Source organism: Dermacentor andersoni, chromosome 1 (assembly GCF_023375885.2).
Source record: "Dermacentor andersoni chromosome 1, qqDerAnde1_hic_scaffold, whole genome shotgun sequence".
Lineage (NCBI taxonomy): Eukaryota > Metazoa > Arthropoda > Arachnida > Ixodida > Ixodidae > Dermacentor > Dermacentor andersoni.
Genome location: NC_092814.1, coordinates 371,283,047 through 371,303,946, shown reverse-complemented (window position 1 = coordinate 371,303,946; position 20,900 = coordinate 371,283,047). Strand labels below are relative to the sequence as shown.

The window sequence follows — 20,900 nt, the reverse complement described above, 5'->3', positions numbered from 1 at the left end:
ACGACCAGGATGTATGTATCTGTTTAAATATATGAACGTTGAAAGGTTAATGCCTACAGAGCTGTGGTCTTCGGATGAAACAAAGAAAAAAAACCTGACATAGGAAAAATTTGCTAGATTATTCCGAATTTTCAGTGCCGCCATCAACTCCACATAACTAATGTAGAACAGTGACCGAAATTTTGGACATCATGCCGTGTGTCATTTGATTTATCAGACTGATCGGCATGCATATGATGTCGAAGACGTGGCGGCCGTGGACCAAGTTGCTGCCATTCGAACATTGCCTGTGCCACTCATGCCCTCACTCCCGTTAGCAAGGTGGTTCCTCTGCTTGCCAAATGCTGTACAGCCACTGTGATGCATTTCGTTGACTTGGTAGCAAACTACAACTTGGTTGTAACGGGGTGCGCCGGTTAGGCCTAGCCGGCAGGGGTTCTGGGCGTCATGCCGTTGCAGCAAGCTCACCCTTGATACGTCTGTACCTGTAGACAATTACATAAAGATTGGGCATGCGATCACGCACACACGCTCAACTGACAGCAGCGCATGTGAACAGTTTGGTTTCTCGGGTGATCAGCGGCGGCAACTATTTAAACGCCTACCAAGTTTGTATGTGCACGTACTGGTCGGAACGGTGGAAGCTCGCATGTGGACATAAAGCCTAAATGCTTTGAACTAAATTTGCTGAACACCGCCTAAACCAACAGCAGGCAAGGTTGCATGCACGACATCTGCATTTCATGACAGGTGCATGCAAACTATAGTGTACTGTTCACAAACTGAAGCAGCATTCAGTCGCCTGCGCAACCACCGCGTTCCTGCATCGCACTGCCGCTGCTTTTTTTTTCCCCCCATTTCTTGTTCGTTCGCTCTGTGTCTTCCCCCTCCTCCATATCACCCACGTTGCTTTCCCCTCCCATAGGCTGGCGCACATAGTTGTGAAGCACGCTCGCTACAGTGCTTGTCTGTGGGCTTTTGCCGTGAAAGCCATATTATAAACGGTATTTCGTCTCGCGCAGCTGCCACTATAAGCAGTATGCATGTGCATGGAGTTCTATGGGATGGCAATTGGGAGTCAAACTCAAACAAAATATAATACTTCCTATGAGCATGTCTGTTTTGTAACCAGAACATGGGTTCTGCACAACTAGGGACTGCAAAGGCACTTTTTCAAACACTGGCTGAACCTAGAGTCACTAAACGGATAAATAAAGTGACTCTGGCCCAACCTATCCAGAGTCGGTGCCAACACTGATGCCAGAACAAGCACATAATTGTCACTGTAGCAATTTTTGAGGGTGCAATGATTACTCGAGGGAAAAAATTTTTTTTTTGATGGCCAATGAGGGGGGTGGGAGCTTTATGCAAATGTGAGCATTAAGCAAGTAAATACGATAGTGCATCATGAAGTTTGTGTCATTTTTTAAAAGTCATTTCAAATTTAGCACACCATGCTTGTTTTTGTCTTTCAAATATCTTGTCTTCTGTATGACACCGAAATACTACATGAATCACAACCACCAGGTGACCCAAACTTCTGAAATACTCCATAAAAATAGTTGCAATCTACCATTACTAGCATATGGGGCAGAAACTTCTAGTCTAACAAAGAAGCTTGAGAAGAAGTTGGACCACTCAACAAGCAATGGAATGTAAAATGTCAGGTGTAACGTCAAGAGACAGGAAGATGACTGTATGGATTAGAGAGCAACCAGGTAGACGGTAGGTAGTATTCTAGGTGACATTAAGAGGGGAAAAAATGGATCTGGGCAGGCCATGTAATATGTAGGACAGATAACCGGTGATATATATTAGAGTTACAGAATGGATGTCAGATAAGGGAGGCACAGTCCAGGACGGCAGAGAATTAGATGGTGTGTTGAAATGAGGAAATTTACAGACATAACTTGGAATGAGCTGGCACAAGGCAGGGGTAATTGGAGATCGCTGGGAGAGGCCTTTGTCCTGCAGTGGACATAAAATAAGGCTGATGATGATAATGACAATTTCCACTGTGACTGCTTGGCATGGTACACTGGTACAAGATTGGTGCTGCCATTTCGACTACCTTTATCGTAATAAGATGGAGAGCTGGGTGAATTGGTGAAACTTTATAATGAAACAGTTTAAATGAACAACACACAAGGACGAAGAACGTAATGGGACAAATGTTGGTCGCTTGTCCCTTTGCCTTCGTCTTTGTGTGTGGTCCATTTGCGCTGTTGCATTATACCTTAACTGGTGTGTTTTCAAGTTCTTAAGGTCCATGCTATTCACTCGGCACTTCGCGAACTAGTTGATTGCGGTTCAGTGCCAGTTCCATGCTCGCGCAGGACTAGCCCAGCAACTGCTGCACAATGCCCGGCACCAGCACTTCCGCAAGTGTGGGAAACATTGGGAACTTGTTTTGGCACAGTACCTGCACCAGGTGGAGCAAATGATGACATGCAGGCATTGCCATGTTGCACTGGCGAAATAAATAGCGAGGAGCAGCTTTTCATCAATTAGTTCAGGAAGTGCAGGCAAATTGAATGAACCTGCATTCTGTAGTGTGCGCTTCTGTAAACGTTCAAAATTTGCACGCTGTGGACTATCCATGGGTGCAGACTGTATGCAGTTAAAACTTCCTGCATTGTTTCTCACAGCCAAGCAGACCTGCTGTAACTCTGTGTACTACACGGTTGAAATGTCAGTGTCACTTGCTGGGCCACCACATCATGCCATTGATTGTGCGATGTAGTTGAACAAAAAAAAAATTCTTCTGCAGAGAAAGAAATAAGAAAATAGAAAAAATAGGACACTTGATGGAGGTGTTCATGTTATAGAAGGGTAGAAGAAAACGAGAGAAAAAAGTCTTTGGCTGAAGTTTTGCACCTGCAGGACTAGTGCGCACTGGAAAAATACTGTGGACTGGAAAATGCGGCATCTGAAAGTAACATGTGTTCACTTACACATAAACATTGCTTCTTTAGACAACTATAGTGACATCATTATGATGAATTTACATGTAATATTGTTGCAGCTCGTGCCTTTCTTATTTGTATTAAATTTTCATAGTTTACTGTTGCTAATTGTGGCCCACTATCAGTGTCATGGCACTGTGTGTAATCAGATTGTCAAATAAAGGATGATGCAGTGTCACATTAGGGCACAGGAGAACTTCACTTATTGAGTGATGAAATCCTGGCCACAGCAGCTACATTTCGATGAGGGCGAAATGCGAAAACACCCATGTACTTGGATTTAGGCAGATGTTAAAGAACCCCAGGTGGTCCAAATTATTACGCAGTCCCTCACTATGGCATGTGCCTCATAATCAGATCGTAGTTTTGGCATGCAAAACACCATAATTCAATTCACTTATTGAGAGTGAACCTTTAAGTGAAAGTGGTCTAGTTAAAGTGGTCTGGTTGCATATGTACTCACGTATGCAAATGTAGATGCATATGTAAATGGTGAAGAACACTGCGGTGTCAAAACTATGAGTTACAAATTAACTCTTTATTGGGTGAACTTGTGCCCAGCAACACAAGTAACACTCAAGCACAATGAAAGCAGTGATCGTCGAAAATCTGATCAGCGGTTCAAGCGCATCAACTTTTACACGAGTCTTGAAAGGTTCCAGTGTAATTTCTGGTGCCCGCATGTCTTCCAGAAAGTGCTACACAATTCATGTCGCACATACAATCAGAATACACAAGGTTTGGTGACAACAAGCAATGGATAGAACCATCGATAACATTCTAGAAACTTCCGATACATGCAGGCATGTCCTGCGCTGAGCAATAACGTTTAACATTTGTTAGCCGGTGAAAAGCGTACACCCAAGAAAGATTAAAAAGTACATGTGTTAATGCTTCCCTCTTAAAAGCATGCATATGGATTATTGTCGGCTGAACGAAATCACGAAGGACGATGTATACCCCGCACTTCCACCAGATGTCACGTTATAGTGATGGTGAAGAACGATGCAGTGTCAAAACTAGAAGTTACAAATGTAACTCTGTATTGGGCATACTTGTGCCCAGCAAAACAAGTAACATTCAAGCACAATGATAGCGGTGAGCAAAGTGAGCGATCATCGAACATTTGATCAGTGGGTCAAGCGTGTCGTCTTTTATACGTGAGTTGTCGAAAGTTCCAGCGTAGTCGCTGATGTCTGCATGTCTTCCAGAAAGTACTGGAGAATTCGTGTTGTCGCACATGCAATCAGATTACACAAGGTTTGGTGACAATAGACAACGCATAGCACCATCTATAACATTGGAGAAACTTCCGATGCATGCAGATGCATCTTTTGCTGAGCAATAACGTTTAACATTTGTTAGCTGGTGAAGAGCACTCACCCGAGAAAAATAAACAAGTGCGCATGTCAGTGTGCATTTTATAGCTAAAATTTTAAAAAGAATTCTACTTCTTTTCTGTGTGAAAATTTATGAAATCTTTGCCAAGCAGTTCGTCACAGTTTTACCAGGCAGGATAATCAAGGAAGCAAGAGTCCCATCACTCACTTGATGAAAAACAGTGGAAAAAAACACATCCTAGGGTAAAGGGGACAGAGATCAGCTGACAGCAAGAATGAGGAAAACTGAGGGGCTCGGTTTCTTGTAACAGCAATATGAAGCCAACAGACAATGAAGCCAAGTAAAGCGTAAGGAAAATTAGCAGCATTGTTTAATTGAAATGTAGAAATAATAATGAAGTGAGAAATAAAAGGGGATGAAAAGACGACATGCCATTGGCGGGAGCCAAATTCACAACGCCCCGCACAATGTGTGCAATGCTCTGCCAACTGAGCTGTGGTGGCAGCTGCCCTACCGCCCTGCTCTGTTTGAGTAATTGTGTACGTGTAGTAAACCTAGCCCTGGGATTGATTAGCCAGTGCTGCTCATGACCACGGCGATGGGTGTGGAGCATTCTATCAACCAGAGGCGTCACCTAGTACATATGAATTTAGGAGCAGTATGTTCCCTTGAAGACATGAACGGTGCCAGAGTTGAGACATTTGCTGTGCAATGAGCAGGAATAATTGCGGCAACTGAGCAGCACAATTTTTTTGCCAGTAACAACCATATGAAACCGTGTTTCTAGATTTGGTTGCAGTTTTCTGTGCTTTCTCTCCCGAGGCAGTTTGAACCAGCTGAACAATCTTTGCGCCTTGGTTTGCTTGGCAACCACAGAATTGAATGTCGTCTTGTGCAGGCACTGGATATCGTTAACAGGCACGGCATTTTCCAAGTCCACTCTGAAGCCCATCATCTCCACCCTGCTGTCGAAGCTTTCAAAAAACCCTGGATCAAGTGGTGCGTAGCTTCCTTGCATTCTTGCTTTAATTTTTTTTCCATGTAGTTTTAAGATTGGAAGAAGAGCTAAAGCACAAGAACGACGTCTGTTACGACAAGCATGTTTTTTGTAATGTCAGCCTTTCGAGCCAATGAAAGAGATCTGGCTGAAAGTACAGGCAATATATCTGCTTTATATACTATGAGACTGAATAAAATATAATTGTTTGTGCATCTGTTCTGTTCATTTGCTCATCCCATTGCCTGCATTGTTTGCCATGTTGGACAGTCTGTAGTGCTCCTGCCGCAACAATTCTTTATCATCCTTGTCTGTGGCTTTTGGCTTGCATTGCAGGTCACTGCGTGCTTTATTTGGCACTTAAAAAAAAAGAAAAGCTTTGCTTGTCGTCACACAACGGCACACAGATGCCACAGATCAATCTTTGTTTGGTGATGCTGGTTCTGAAGCTGATTGATTCAAGACCCCCTTTAATGGCACCATTCTTTGCTCTCAGAGGGGCCCCAAACAAGCTTGCACCATGTGCAATTGACAGGCGTTTCTCTTGTACTCGTGTATCACTGTTCTCGGCATGCGCCTGCCCCTCTCACACCTTCCCCTGCAAGCACCTGCCCTGCCTTCGCAAGTCTTTGTAAGGGACGTTAGTGTGAGTAAGGGATGCACCTCACAGCTTGTTGTTCCCTTTATTTTTGTTTAATGCTGAGGCAACTCTCTCAACTGTGGCAGTCGCTTGTGTCACCTCCTGTGAGTTTCTTTGACAAGCAGAAGTGCTCTGCAGCAGACATCAAATGGGGAGGCTGAGTTCTTCGGCACTGTTGCCAGAGAGAAGGTGTGCAGGTAGTCTCCCAAGTTTCCCAAGCTCATTGAGGGCCCCTTTAATACCCCAGTCACATGTGGCACTTTAAATCACAGTGAAGCCCTACCGGAATAGAACTTCTCCTCGATAGGCTTCATTGTTCAGTTAGCACAAGAAAGCCAATCTTGATTGTGAATCTCAATCCCAGTCGGGCTTGATCACGATAGCAAGTGCCAGTGTGACACCGGTATAAGCCAGTCAGTTGGCAAGGTTTGTTGGAGGTGCCGCTGCCAGTGATTAGGTAGAAGAATCCAGTAGGTACTTGTGGGAAATCTGTTCGCAATACATCCTGTGCAGGCAGCCCAGTGACAGGCTTGAGCAGGCTGGCCATCTGCTTAGGTTCAGCGCCAAGGAGAACAGAGCTGAGAAGTGAGCGCAGAACATCGCTGTAAGGTAGCTGATGGGGCTAGATAAATAGGCTGCAGTCGTTGCTCTCTGACTTCATAGGTATTGACACGCGTCATGCGGTTTTCATGGAATGAGCATGTATTTGTGCAGTTTTAGGAAGAAATCTATATAGGTCATTACTTGTTTGTTTTAAATTTTTGGTGGCCAGCTTATGTTTTAGCGAAATTTTGGTCACGAGAAGGGTGTGCCACAGAAATGGCATTTAATGTGTAGTTAGTACGAGTGCTTAAAGTAAATTGTCACGACGGTTCAGTTTTGCCACTGTTCAGCTCGGCTGCACTTTTATTTTCTTGCCCCGAATCTAACGCCACCCGCAAAAATTGAGTGCACGTTAGAATCGGGTAAATATGGTATGTTTTCCATTGTTTGTCAGGTTTGATTATTCACTCTAGAGTAACATTAATGGCACAGTGCCGCGAAAATTTTCTAAGTATACAGTAAAATAATGGACTGAAAACTCTCATTGCATCGGAAAAGTGGCCCTGAGCACCGGGCTTAGTGAGCAAGCAGGTCAAGCAGATGTAAAGCATGCACCTTGGCACTCTTAAAAGAACACATGCAGTACACAGCACCGGCACCATTTGAACATTTTCTGCACTGGTGTCATGATTCACATTTCAGTGCATTCCTGGTCTTGTGAAATCAGATGCAAACTAACCCTGATATACTATTGGCATAAATTGCAATCCAAGCAATTATTACACAATTATTACAAAGGCCTCGCGACTTCTTTTGTAGCACGGGTGCAGCGCGCGTGATCTGAGACACGCTTTTCACTGCTGCGCACACATCCCGATTATTTTTTCTTGCTAGTGTTGCTAGGTTGCTGCCCATCGTGATGTGAAACGATGCTCTTCACCTTCGACAGTGTTGTACTGAGTGAAAACGAAACTACCGACTCCTGCAACTGCAGACAAAACCACGGCCGCTGTAGACGTGATCTTGGATGGCGACTGTGCAGTCATGAAGGCACGCGGCCAATGCGGTGCTATGCGCCTCGGTAAATGCAAGAATCAAGGCTTTAAAGGCACAAATAGACACAAAGCATTCTGACGTTACTGTCAGTCACATACGATTTCCACTGATGACTATGCCGATGCGAAATCCACTGCTTTGTTTCTGTGGACGCTAACGCTGTTTTTGCTCTTTTGCGTCACACATTTGCAGCGCTGCGCGCTTGCCGAGCCCCGAGAGTTGTCCAAATTCACCGATGTGCGGCCAATTAACAAGAGTTTCATTGCATGAAATAATGCATACGCCTACCAGGACCAAAGGGCAAGTCCGAATTATCAGACTTTCTAAATTAATGAGGGTCAAATTAACGAGGTTTTACTGTATAACCTTTTGGCACTGTCCAAAATTTCCTTGCACTTGGCATTTAAGCTCCATAAATTGGCCGACATTCTAGGTTCTTCACCCAGCTTCGGCTGCTATACAGAAGCCAAGTGGCCCTTGTCCTCCTTGGCCATTTTGTCAGCGAGGTCTCCCTGTGTGCAGAGGTTCTCCAAATCACCGACTTGGCCATCCAGCTGTGCTCCGAGCTGCGGTGTCACTACCCCCAGCTGGCTGAAAATGTGGCACGGCTCGAAAAGCTGAATGGGGATCTCCTGGGATTGCAGCAAGCAGCAGCTGCAGGCAGCGCTGCTCGACAGCATGATTCAGATGGGTGAGCCTCTGGCACGTGCATGTTGCCTTTTGTGGGAAGAGCCAAGCACTGGGGGTCGTATTTTGTAACAGTCCATTTCAATTTTTTTAAATCCTTGCACTTTGTCATTGGCTCTGATGCTGTTATTATCCCTGTGGTCGCCTAGTTGACATGATTTGTGTAAAGAAAATAACAGAAAAAGTTATATGGAATGTTACAAAATGTCGGCCCTGCTTATTCATCTATTCAATCCTGTTGTTCTGTGCTTTAGGACGTGCAGGGTACGTAGAAAGACACCTGTACAACATGAAATGTAAATGATTTACTGGTGTCTTTTGGATGTCGCTGAGCATATTTAAGAGTATGATAAATATATACTCAAACATGTGAAAAAAAAGTTTTTATAGAAATGAGATAACAGACCTTGTATATAGGCATGTGTTATTCCAGTGTTTGTGCCGTGTGTATCTTAAAACAGGGGAAATTAATTGGCTTTTTTTCCCGGATGTGGAGAGTGCACGTACAAGGCTTCTTGCATAAGGCACGTAATGGCCTCACATTGACATTGATAATGAATCCATTCAAAAAGGCAATACCCGCATTCAAGCTGGTGGAAAACAAAATCTGATTGATTGTGTTGGCATGGTGTATTGCATCTTTATTTTCTCGCATTTGCCGGTGCCAGCCTTTCCTTTCTCACGTGGCAGAAGTGGTTACACCTCATTGGATAAAAAGAAAGACATCTGCTTGTGCAATACCGCTATGGTGGCTAGAAGGGAGAGGTGACGCCAACGGCGGATGGAAGCCGCTCCTCCATTTCAAGCCGGGCGTAGGTGGCGCTGTTGGCCATAATGCGATGCATGGTACGCGCCGCTGGCTTTGAGCATACGCAAGGACGCAGGCCTGCCGTGCACGCAACGCGTCGGCCTTTCAGTGATGTTGTTGCAAGCAATGGTTTAGCTCGTTAAACGCTAGTCGAACGTGACTACGGCTGACAGAATGCAATGTTAAGCCGTGGTGGTGCAGTGGTTAGGGTGCCCGATTGTTGTGCCCAAGGATGAGGGATGGCATCCCGGCCGCGGCGGCCGCTTTTCGATGGAGGCGAAAAGCAAGGCGCCCGTTTGCTGTGCGATGTTAGTACACGTCAGAGAACCCCAGGTGGTCGAAATTTCCAGAGTCCTTCATGCCTCCACTACGGCATCTCTCATAGCCTGAGTCACTTTGGCACGTGAAACCCCGCAAACAAAACCATTAAAATCGAGTGGTTGCCTCTGCAATACATCTGCTGCGTAACACATCGGCGTATCTAAAGCGTTATTCGCGAATCCTTTCATTTTCAGGAATTGAAGGGTCCGAATGAGTCTCGTGTGGTCAAGATAGTGCATGACGACAGTAGGAGACACAGACCAAAAGAATTAGGATTGAAATATGTTTTGGGTCCGTGTGATTGCATTTTTTTAATAACGTTGTTTATTGCCTCAGCGCATAAAGAAATATGTAAAAAGGAAATTAAAAGGGGTTTTAAATGAGAGAAAGAAAGGTTGGCTGTTCTTTGGCCGGTGCCTTCCAAAACTCCTTAAGTTTCAGTAATATGAAGCGTCAGCCTACTCCTAAAAAATGTGAATGGGGTTCAGAACAGGTAATACAAAGCATAGCAAAAATTTATTGCACATCGTAGTAATAGCAAAGCACTGCACATCATACATTCAGGGTCATTCAAAATACAAGATATCACATTTAAACATGCTTCTGTGTAATTTGAAAGAAAAACATTAAACATTGAACACCCACTAAGAAATGGGCAGGCAAGGATATCACTTTCCACTAAATAAAAAATAAAGACGTTCGACCTTGAAGAAATATGCAACTTAGAGCACCCTCCCTGCTGCCTCAACTACACGTAGCCGGACGTGCAGCCAGGGGCGAAGCAGTGACGCTGCCTCGCGTTTTTTGCATTGGAATTCATCTGTTCAGCGAAGTCCGGCACTCACATTAACATGTCAGCACCGAAACACATATTGCCATAAACGAGAGAACACTTTGGCAGCCGCGAAGAAACAGGAACGCTGTCGCGCCGGCCAGACACGGCGGGAAGCTGCACACGCGCGCAACCGCGTGACTGCATCGCCAAGCTGACCGCAGCGCCACCACGGCTTTGCGGCAGCGCATGAACGAGAGGATCGCGCTTTCTCGGCGGATATGCCGGCGCTGGCATCACCTCCCCCTTCTAGCCACCATAATACCGCTGATAAAACCATCTGCGCCACTTTTTACCACCACAACAAGACTGCAATCTCTCGTAGAAATGGTGGAGTTGAATGTACAAACATGCCCATTTTATGGATTCCCATATTCTTGTCTTTGCTTGCAAATCACATCGTGGATGGGAATGTAGTGAAAAACATAACAAGAGCATGAATGGAGGAGGCTTAATGGCTGTGTAATGGGACCATGTCATTGAGGGTTTTCCATCAACACTTTGTATTGTTACAGCTAGTTTCACAGGGCAAAGCTGTGCACAAAGCAACCATTATAAATCTCGTGCTGTTGCGAGTAGTGATATGTCGGCTTTTTAGCGATAGCCAGTGTGCACAAACAGGCAGTGGTGTAAGTAGGGGAGGCAGCTTCATCGGCAGTTCATACGCAAAGCTTTTAGCCTCGGGGAAAATAAAAACAAATATTTTGTATTAACTTTTTATATAGTGAGAAGAGTATTTTTTCATGGCGGTGTGGCTCATTCCACAGTTGTACTATTGTAGATTCCGTCTCAACAAAATCATAGTAAAAAGTGTGGTGCGCTGTTACGCTGTCTCGCGTCTTCTAGTTCCTGCTTCAATCTGGAATATGTTTCTGCAAGCACTTTCACAAAGCACCCTGCTCTGCAATATGATGCCTGCTTTCTGGAGGGTGTTGGAATGGTTGCTTCGGAAGAGTGATGCACAACATGGGGTGGCAAACCCTTGCATCCTGTGAGATTACTCCTGACTGGCATCGCGTGGGGTGGAATGTGATAAAAATTGTGTCATTGAAAGTGGTGAGGCAGGGCATGGCCGCACCCACCCAGGCTATGGGATGACTGCCACTGCAGATACTCGGCACAGTGGCAAGCAGCAAGTGACCACTTCTCTTATTCTTCGCACTACCTCCACTTCCCCGGCTGCCAAGGGCTTCCAACACCCTTGGACAGAAACACGCCATTAGAAAAAAGAACCGTAGCAAAACTGGATAAGCCAATTTTTAGGCATCTAAAATACTGATTAATACCATGTTTTTACATACCTGTCAACTCTCCAAAATTTTTAGTAAAGTATGTGGATTTGGGCCTGTTCTGCAATTTTACGAATGTTCAGTTCCGTAAAAGCCTTCTTCGAGAAGGAGTTTCAAAGGTGTTAGAGGGTGGCACTGTGCAAGATCGAAAAGAATGCACACAGGAAAGAATTGTGATGGCACCAAAGCCGCCCTGCTGTGGCAGCGCAAGATGCCATGTATGGCTATCTGCTTCGACCAACTTTAAGTTTATTCAGATAAGTTGCAGAAGCTGTAAGATCAATCACAGAAAAGTTGCTGAAAAAGGCACTGTGATCTAAAAACAGTGTGTTACTTTCAGTCCTTGGTGTTCCTAGTTTGCTGCAGCTTGTGTGCTGCATCTAAAAGTCAATCATCGCAATGGCATATCCTACAAAAGGTGGATGCTAAAAGTAAACTTCAGAAGAATTCATACACCCCCCCCCCCCCACTTTGTAATGTCCATGGAATTTTTATAAATTTTATGGTTAATAGGTTGGTAGGTTTGTTTTGTGAATCTTAACACCTTCTTTATTGTTAATACAGAAAATTAAGAAAAGCGAGTGCGTGAGCATAAGAACCCCTTTTCTCTGCCACTGAGAACGAGGTTGTGGGTTTGATTCCCAGCCATGGCAGCCACACTCCATTGGAGCATGAATGCAAAAATGCTAGTGTAATTAATGTGATTAAAATGCTTGTGCAATGAACCTCGGGGGGTTGAAGGTTATCGAGAGCTCTCCACTGTGGCCTCTTATAATCAACATGCCGCTGCGACAGTCTCGAAGGCAGCAGGTGGTGGTGCTACGCATGCGTAAGCGGTGTCACGTGATAAGCGAGCTGCCGTGATATGTGTAAAGGCGGCTTTTGCGGAGAGAAAAGAGGCACGGCCGAGGAGAGTGAGCGTTGCATCCAAGCGACTCAGTAAAGCAGCACACAACAAATGGCAGTACACTAGTCTTGCCATCGAGCACAAGCTTGACACATTCTCGATAATTCTCATTACAGAGTTTCGGCCTTGCTTTTTTAACGCCACAAAGTACAGTGTAAGCCGATTTAGATACCTCAGAATTCTGACATAAGCACTGTATAAGTAGCGCAGAGCCCATAGTAGTGTTTTCGTTACACTGTAGGAAATTTTCTGCTGTGAATAGTTCAGCAAGCCATTTACAAAGTATATTACTATACTAAATATGGAGTGCAAGGTGACCTGGTGCTCTGATGACTGTTGTCAGTTTTACTGTTCTGGCCAACCAAGCAACCCATAGATAGCATCAAGCTTTTGTGTGATCATCTTTACATACTGCACGAGTCCTAATAAAAATTGGTTGATAGTCAAGAGTTCTGACCTGTTCATATCGCTTGTCCCATTGCCTGCACTATTCGCCACGTGGAATGTAAATCAACTAGCACAGCTTAGAACCCTCGTGAATCTCCTGCACTGCTTTTAGATGTCAAACCCTTCATCTATCAACCAATAAATCAGTCGGTCAAACAGCCATTCTGTTAGAGATAAGCAAATTTACATTGTTAAAGATGGGGCACACCATATTCCTCATTACTGACCGTTTCCTCATATTGTTTTGTTGTTGCTTATGGCATTTTCAGCTGCACGTGTGAAAATCTCTCAGTGGTGAGAAGAGACATGCGAGTACATGCGCTCTTCCTTTTTATTGTGCATTACCTTGAAAGCACATCTCGGTCATGTTCATGACTGTACAGCGTGTTTCACATAACTTGAACCAAGGATTTAAAGAAGTGATTAGCCACAGCTGAATGAAGCCACCGGCATACAGTTTGCCATCGTGTGGCGCCCCTTAGAGTATTTTTTATATTATGCTTGATTCGTTACTTAACTAAGATGAATTATGCAAAATGCTTAGTATTCCCTTTAGGGTCAAATGTGTTTCGTTACATTGTAGGGGGCATTTCAAAACAACCAATTTTCTATGGCAACGTACATGCTGCGTGGCGATATTTTTTGGCGTTCGAAGGAAGCCCTGCGAAATATAAAATAAAACCACATGAGTGTGCTCGTGTGCTATCGTGTTGCAGCGCTCTCAACCGTGCATCAAGCCTGTTGCTTATCAGGAACGACAATGCTTCCTTTCCGCATGCCACCGCCAAAGATGCTGACGCATTGTGAAGCCAATGCCTGGAGCCGCGGCCACTCTATTCACCACGGTCTGCGTGCACGGTTCTTTCGCACAAAGCGTGGTTGAGATCGCTGCAACACGATAGCGCACGAGCGCAGTCACATGATTTTATTTCATATTTCGCAGGGCTTTCTTTAAACGTCAGAAAAAAATCGCCATGCAGCATGTACATCGCCACGAAACATAGGATAGGTTGTTTCTGAATCCCCTCTACAACACAAGGAAATGCACTTGGCCCTAAGGTGCATGTTAAAAATTTTGCACAATTCATGTTACCTAGTTAATTAAGAGGAATATAAGAAATACTTTAAGGAGCACAACATGATGGCAAACCAAATGACAGTGGTTTCATTCATCTGCGGTTAACTACTTTTTTAAAATCCTTTGTTCAAGTTAAATGAAATACCCTGTATATGGTGACACAGAACTGTGATACGAACAGTGTAATGTTTCGGCTGCACTTTGATTTCCAGTTTGGTTGAATGTTTACTGACCCAGATCATTGTCTCTCTGCTGAATGCCCTTCTGTTTACATCAGCAAAATGTGCCAGTCACGTAACCCCCCCCCCCCATTTTTAAAATATGTTACATCTGCCATTATTCAAGTAAATCATATTGCATAACCGTTGCTTTTTTTCCCCATTAATGGGTGCATTTATCACCAAAGGCCGACTTCTACACTGATTTTTTGCAGCTGTGCACACCATTAGAGGGTTAACCTTTCCCCATAAGGAACCTCTCGACAGAACAAAGCAGGGTATTAGGCTACCATGGGGCCAATGATCCTGTTGTAACAGTTGTTTCGGGTGTGATTGTTGTGAGTGAAAGATGACCATAATTTCTAGCAAGCAACTGATTGCGAAACATTTAAATGCAGCCCATTAGTTTAAGTCTATTATCTTACATTCTCCTCTTTTGGCACTGCGAGACTTAGTATATTAGAAAAACAAGTAGCGTTTACATTATGTCACCATTGTCAAGCTGAAAAAGGGTTATCAGGTCAATGTAAATGCTTATAAATGCTCTTAAAGTTGCTGTATTGGCAGCAGTAAAAGTGCAATGTCGCTAGTGCAGATTTTGGGGAGTCTTCAAGAGACCCTCCTATTTCATTGTTTTATTTGTAGCAATTCATTTTTTTTTTTGGCATGCAGAGACTAAATTCCCAACGATGCTGTGAAGGCAATTGCATTGTGGAGACAGTGGAAAAGAAACTAAATCCTGCAAGTAAAAATACAATGCACAGCTATGAAGAGTTATGCCGATTGTAAGTTCCAGTGCTATCAAAGGACTTATTGCATAAGTTAGGAACGCAAGTTAAAAACAATATAGAATGCACCTTGGATTTAATGTGTTTGTCAGGGGGAGTACAATTTCTGGTGTTCACATTTTGACCTGAGGCTTTAAAGCTGCACGACGTTCAGTGGCCAACAACGTAGCAATTGCCACACTGTGCTCTCAGGTAATCACGAGCATGACATTTTTTTTTTTTTTAGTGTAAATTTGTGTTGAAGTGCTCTTGCAACAAATGGAAAGTCCATGACCCATTAGCATTAATTGCACTGCTACAGGTTCTATGGGAGGCTGTACATTCGCTGATTCATTGCATGCATCATGAAAGGTGGTAAAGTGGGGGAGGGTGACAAGGAGATGGGTTACCCTTACAGGCAGGTCAAGGCACGATTCCTCTCCTAATCGAGTTTTAGGTTTCTCAGTGTGTGGGCATGGCGGGTTCATTGTTGCCGAGCCGAGCCACTGGTGTGTATGCCTTTTGCGCGTGCAGAGGCGAAGAGCAGGCAGTCAGATAGTGTGCTTGTGTGGGAGGAGCCTCTCCTGCATTCTTGGCCTGTCTGTGACCACAGTAAATATGCTGCGCAAGTTTGCTCTCGGATCCACAGTTGCCACTTGTGCCTTCTCCCCCAAATTATTCTTTAAAGACAAAGTGATTAATAATAATATTAATAGATCTATGCAATCTAATCAGGAGCTGTATTTTATGACGATTATTTTCATTTTCTTTTTAGTTCTCATCATTGGCTCGCATAATACCACACCTCCGTTGTCGCCGTGATCGGCCAATCGCCGTGGTGGATAAACGAGTAGACTGGAAAAAAAGTATCGCAAAATACGGCCCCCAAGTGTTCGCCGCACCTCTCTGCTTAGTTAGGCAGGCCGAAAGAAAGTCAGTTTTGCCCGAAAGGCGAAGCATTGGTAGCAATAGCAAAGTGTAATACAGACAACTAAGCGAAGTAAAGTTAGTAGTTTTATCGGTCGTATAGATTGCAGTCGTGGAGGTCGCCAGTGAAGGCGACAGCGACCACATTTATCATGAACAGATCTCACTCACTCAATGCGAACGCTCGCTATTACAACGCTGGCGTGAAGAACGCAAACAGATGGGAGTGAACGCTTCTGCTGTCTCTTCGGCAGCCAAGGCCGGCTAGCGCAGGAGATGCGCGCTTGATCACAGTAGCACGCTCGCTGCTCTCCCCTCATACTACAGTGTACTAGAAGAGTTCCTCCTACCCTTCCCCCCGCCATGCTTGCGCTTTATATATGGGCCTCTTTGATTTTTCCACTTCTGGTTGCCCGAGCCTGCCAGAACGCCTCAGATTCAGACGTGTCACAAGAAGCCAACGAACACCAACGACAACATAGGGGAAATTACTTGTGCTTAATAAATTAAATAACGAGACGATAAATTAATGGAAATGAAAGTGGATGAAAAAACAACTTGCCGCAGGTGGGGAACGATCCCACAACCTTCGCATTTCGCGTGTGATGCTCTACCAATTGAGCTACCGCGGCGCTGTTTCCCCATCCACTACTCTTGGGTATTTATGGTAACCCAAGGTAGCTCTTCCTATGCAAATGAGGGGGGTGGGGGTAGCCTTACTAATACAAATGTGAATAATGCCCGACATTCGCCATAAAAACACGTCCGCAAAAGAGAATTGAAATAAGGTGAAGCTCACAGGTACGCCTGTGAGATACACCACTCCTTTACTTGGCAAACAAGGAAGCACATCAAATGGACTCGCGCATGACAGAAGCGCAGGAAGAACGCTGCCAAGAACAAGTAAACAAGCGAAAGTAAAAGATAAAGATTTCTAGTAGCGTTTTTTGAATAAGCCCTGGAAGAATTAGAGTGAAATACATACGTTTGCGGAACAATCTCAGTTCTTTTGGATCCATCGTTTACTGCTCTACCAATTTAAGTGCCAAAACAGACCCGTGTTGCTATTTCAGAAGTTGCGTAACGACGCGTGGTCACCTGTCCCGTACAACCGCGTAGAGCGCAGGACGCTGCGATTCTCGAAGTACTGCACCCACCGCGGAAGGTTAGAAAAACACTCGCATTAGCACAGCAGAGAAAAGGCTACGTCAGGCGGCTCCACTGATAACTGTAGAAGCGGGATTCAAAACACATGGAACTATTCTCCACTTCCGGTGGCCTTTTCTCTACTTCCTTTTTAAATAGAGATGTTGACCCATAAGTATTTTCACAAACAGTTAACTTTGTTAATTATCGCTTTTCCTTCCTGTTTGGCTGTTGCCTGGCTCTCTCCCTTAGTAGATCGCTTAATTTCTCAACTCTTTGCGACACTTCTTTCCAGTTGCGAATTTTGCACGAAAAGTGCTCTACAATTTTAGGGAAAAGCTAGACGAGGTAACGGGTGACAATCATATTATTTATTGTTTTACCGGTTATTGCAGGGTTACTCCACCTTATCTAACCCATATCGCGGGTATATGCTTCCGAGGATCTGCCAGCGTCGCGGCGAGCCGTGACTCAAGGAAATAATGAAGCAAAAAGAAAAGTTTAAAGCAACTGGCGTTTTCTCCAGCCGCAACTCGTTCCTCGAGCATACAGACACGCTGACTACGAACCTAAACCCTTTCGTGGTCCCTAGATCAATCTAAACAAAGAAGGTTGAACTAACAAAGCAACAGCGATGCGCGTAATCGTTGAATAGATGGTGACAACTGAACTCATCTCGTGTTAATCGCGTGGGCACCGAATCGATGAGAAAACTGGCCTTCACGCCTCAGGAGCCGATAACTACCGCCATCCAAAAGGAGTGAAAAAATTGACGACCATTCCACTCTGTGAAGATGGAATGGCAGCGAGAGCTGACGACAGTCAAAGCTCTCAAACGAAAAGCAAAGTGCTTCACCCATGTATGGGGAGTGCTTAACGCCTGCTTCACCTCCGCCGCGGGTGGGCCTAGTATTGCACTATCTTCGGGATCGGCCCAAGTATGCGGAGCGCTCAATGCCTGCTTCACCTCCGCCGTGGATCGGCCCGGCATTGCACTACCGTCGGGCCGACCTGCGGCGGAGGTGAAGCAGGTGTTCAGCACTCCCCATACGTGGGTCCATCCCGAAGATTTCGAAGGGCGCGTTACAGGTTCCCGAGCCCACAGGGGTATGTGCCATTGCGCTTTGACCCTTCACTATCACCAGGATCGGTCCACATGATTTTTTTCTGTTCACGGATCACGAAAAAACTATGTAAGGTTAACATGATCTTGGATTGTAGCGCGAAGTGACACGGACACAGACTAGAAGCAGACAGGACGAGCACTTCTAGTCTGTGTCCGTATCACTTCGCGCTACAATCCAAGATCATGTTACCGTACCAACTCGCCCAACTTTCTATCCTTATGTAAGGTTAGTCATATACAGCTCTCGCTGTAAAATACATGAAAATGTTGACTATTGAATAGATTGATTTGTCAGCGCATTAGGAATGTGTGTGAGGAGTGGTGGTGTGGGCGGGGAGGAGGGGGTACGCCACTTAATTTCGGGGGGGGGGGACAAAAGAACAAAAGCGTTATGAACAAAAGATTTTCAGGGCGCCAAACGATGGGGAAAATGTGGCGATACGCATTTCTCCCGGCCGCCATTGTATATGGCTGCTCATTAGCATAATTCGTGCCGATCGTCGCACCACAAATTATGGCGGAAAATATCTGCAATGGCGGCCCAGCGCAACGTCACGCAACGTCAAATTGACGCTTACGAAACGGCCCTTCCTGTGACGCTCCCACAGCATATTCCTTCAGCCAATCAGCGAGCTGGCATGGCGGCTATCTTGGATCGCCACGACATATTCGCGAAATTGCAGATGCATTGCACTGGCTTCTATACGCTACCGCTCACTTTCTTTTTGAAGCGCTAACGTCGCTGTATTGGTCGATCAAATTTGCATATCCATATCACGTTTCGTCATCTCAAAAGCAATATTGCATTTTGCAAAACTTCCGTTTCCCGGCACAAATTTCAACGCACGTGAGCTCTCCGCAGCCAATCAGAGTCAACATGGCGGATAATGGCGGCCATGAAGGAAGGAAACTCAGGAGAGGCCCTGACGTCACTCTTCGTGAAGCTAAAGTGAAGCCGGAAGTTGGCGTTGCTCATGGTGTTGCTCCGCTTATCGGGCCAGCTCTCCTCTCTTCTTTACATTTCTCGCGAAACCACGCCGCGCTGCGCGCAATCGGCCTGCTCGGACGCCCGCGCTCCGCAGCAATACTAAACAATCGCGATGTCTCATTGCATTACCGTTGCCGAAGTCATGATGAAAGAAGTTCATAACGAACTTCGGAAATTGGACCGTGCGGTCGAATCGGCTGCTTTTGCTGGCTTTTATGAAAATAAACATGCCTTATAAGGCCAGCCAACTGAACTGTTCTCATCAACCGCAGATACCGGCCGCTGCCCAGTTCTTGCGTGTTTTTTAAAAAGAGGTCACCTTTATCGCTGCCTTCTACTTGCTTTTCTCTGCTTGCAATGGGCTTGTAAGGATTGGGAGGTCAATCCCACCGCTCGTAACCAGTTGTCAAGATTGGTGTCGGGCATGAATTAGAAGGTAGCTGGCCCATGCCGTCGTCCAACTTATCCACGCTGAGGGCGTTGTTGAAGGGAAGGACTGCTTCTCAACGAGAACGAGGAATATGGGTTTATTTACAGTATCTACATAAGGACGTTGCAGTTCATCAGTCTAGCATGACTGCGAGAGAAAGCACACTGAGCAGCCGCACAACAGCTGCTTATAAACACTGTCCTCTCTAGATCCCTAGGTGAGGGAAAACGTTCTACCAGCCCTCGTAGCCGAGCCACCTTTTTGCGAGAGGGCTTACACACACACACGCACACACACACTTCCGCACATGTTTCACGTTCCCCACCGAGGCCAGACGGTCTTCGCAGAACTCGGGGCTTACGTCTGGAAAGGTGCGTGGGACGGTGCCGCCAAATACGTTTCCTCGGGAACTCCCCCGCTCATGGCAGACCAGATCGGCGGTGGCGAGTTCAGTAACAAAGCCTGGTTCGTCTAACTCATCTCGGCAATCACGCGACGGAGAGTCGCTGACGTGGCACTGACGCTCCGCACACAGTAGACTTAGTGGCGCCGTTTGGTTAGAGGATGACGGTGGCTTTCCAGAAAATGTCGACGCCGCTGTCGCACCTGGCTGGCAAAACTTTGCACGTCGGCATCTCAGCAGGCCGTTCTTAACAGCGCCTCCATGGCCCGGAAAATCTCGACTGTCCAGCGCTTACAACCGCTGGGCAGGAAGAGAACGGCTGGTGGCCAGGGGGTGATACCTTGGCTCGCAGCGACCACTTGTGTAATTATGTCACCGCCCTAAAACATCCAACAAGGACAGGCAACTGCAAAACGAACCCCACAACACGGCTCTGCGCCGAGATGACGTACCTTGGCTCTCACTTTAGACCCGCTAGGCTTCAAAGAAAACATAAGTGCAGAAACAAAAAATGCTGCATTTCGCTATGCCAATTTTTGAAGCAATTTCGTGCTGACAAATTCAGCAATCATGGAGGGAATCCTGCTAAATGAGATGGGATCTTCTTGGCTTAACAAAATTAACAATAATAGCCCTAAAATTTAGGCGGGACGCTCAGACGCAGAGTTCAAATTAGCCTGCTCAAACCATCCGCATTGCTATGCAACTTTCCCTTTTTATATCTAACGGAGAAGTTGTACTCTTGGAGTGAGGCTCCATCGGAGCAAGCGGCCATTTTTGTGTGACATTTGATTGAGCCACGTCAGAGGACAGTGGTCGGTCTCGAAGATGAACTTCACTCCGTACAAGTAACACGACAACTTCTGGGTGGCCCAAACTAAACAAGCGCATTCCTTATCTGAAGCGCTGTAGGCTTCCTCTTTTACATTTAGTTTACGGCTGGCATAGAGGATAGGATGCTCTTGTTATTGTCGCCGACCTAA

The 20,900-nt window shown here is 45.5% G+C and overlaps 1 protein-coding gene across 2 annotated transcripts in view; it reads left to right on the top strand.

The window, feature by feature from the left end:
• Positions 1 to 20,900, top strand: part of Swt1 (Swt1 RNA endoribonuclease) — a 129,331-nt gene that overhangs the window by 46,205 nt on the left and 62,226 nt on the right. For both annotated transcript variants that reach the window (XM_055063928.2, XM_050166881.3), the window contains 2 exons: positions 5,206 to 5,306; positions 8,066 to 8,234. In XM_055063928.2, coding sequence (XP_054919903.2) covers positions 5,206 to 5,306; positions 8,066 to 8,234 — 270 coding nt within the window. The remainder of the gene's footprint in view (positions 1 to 5,205; positions 5,307 to 8,065; positions 8,235 to 20,900) is intronic.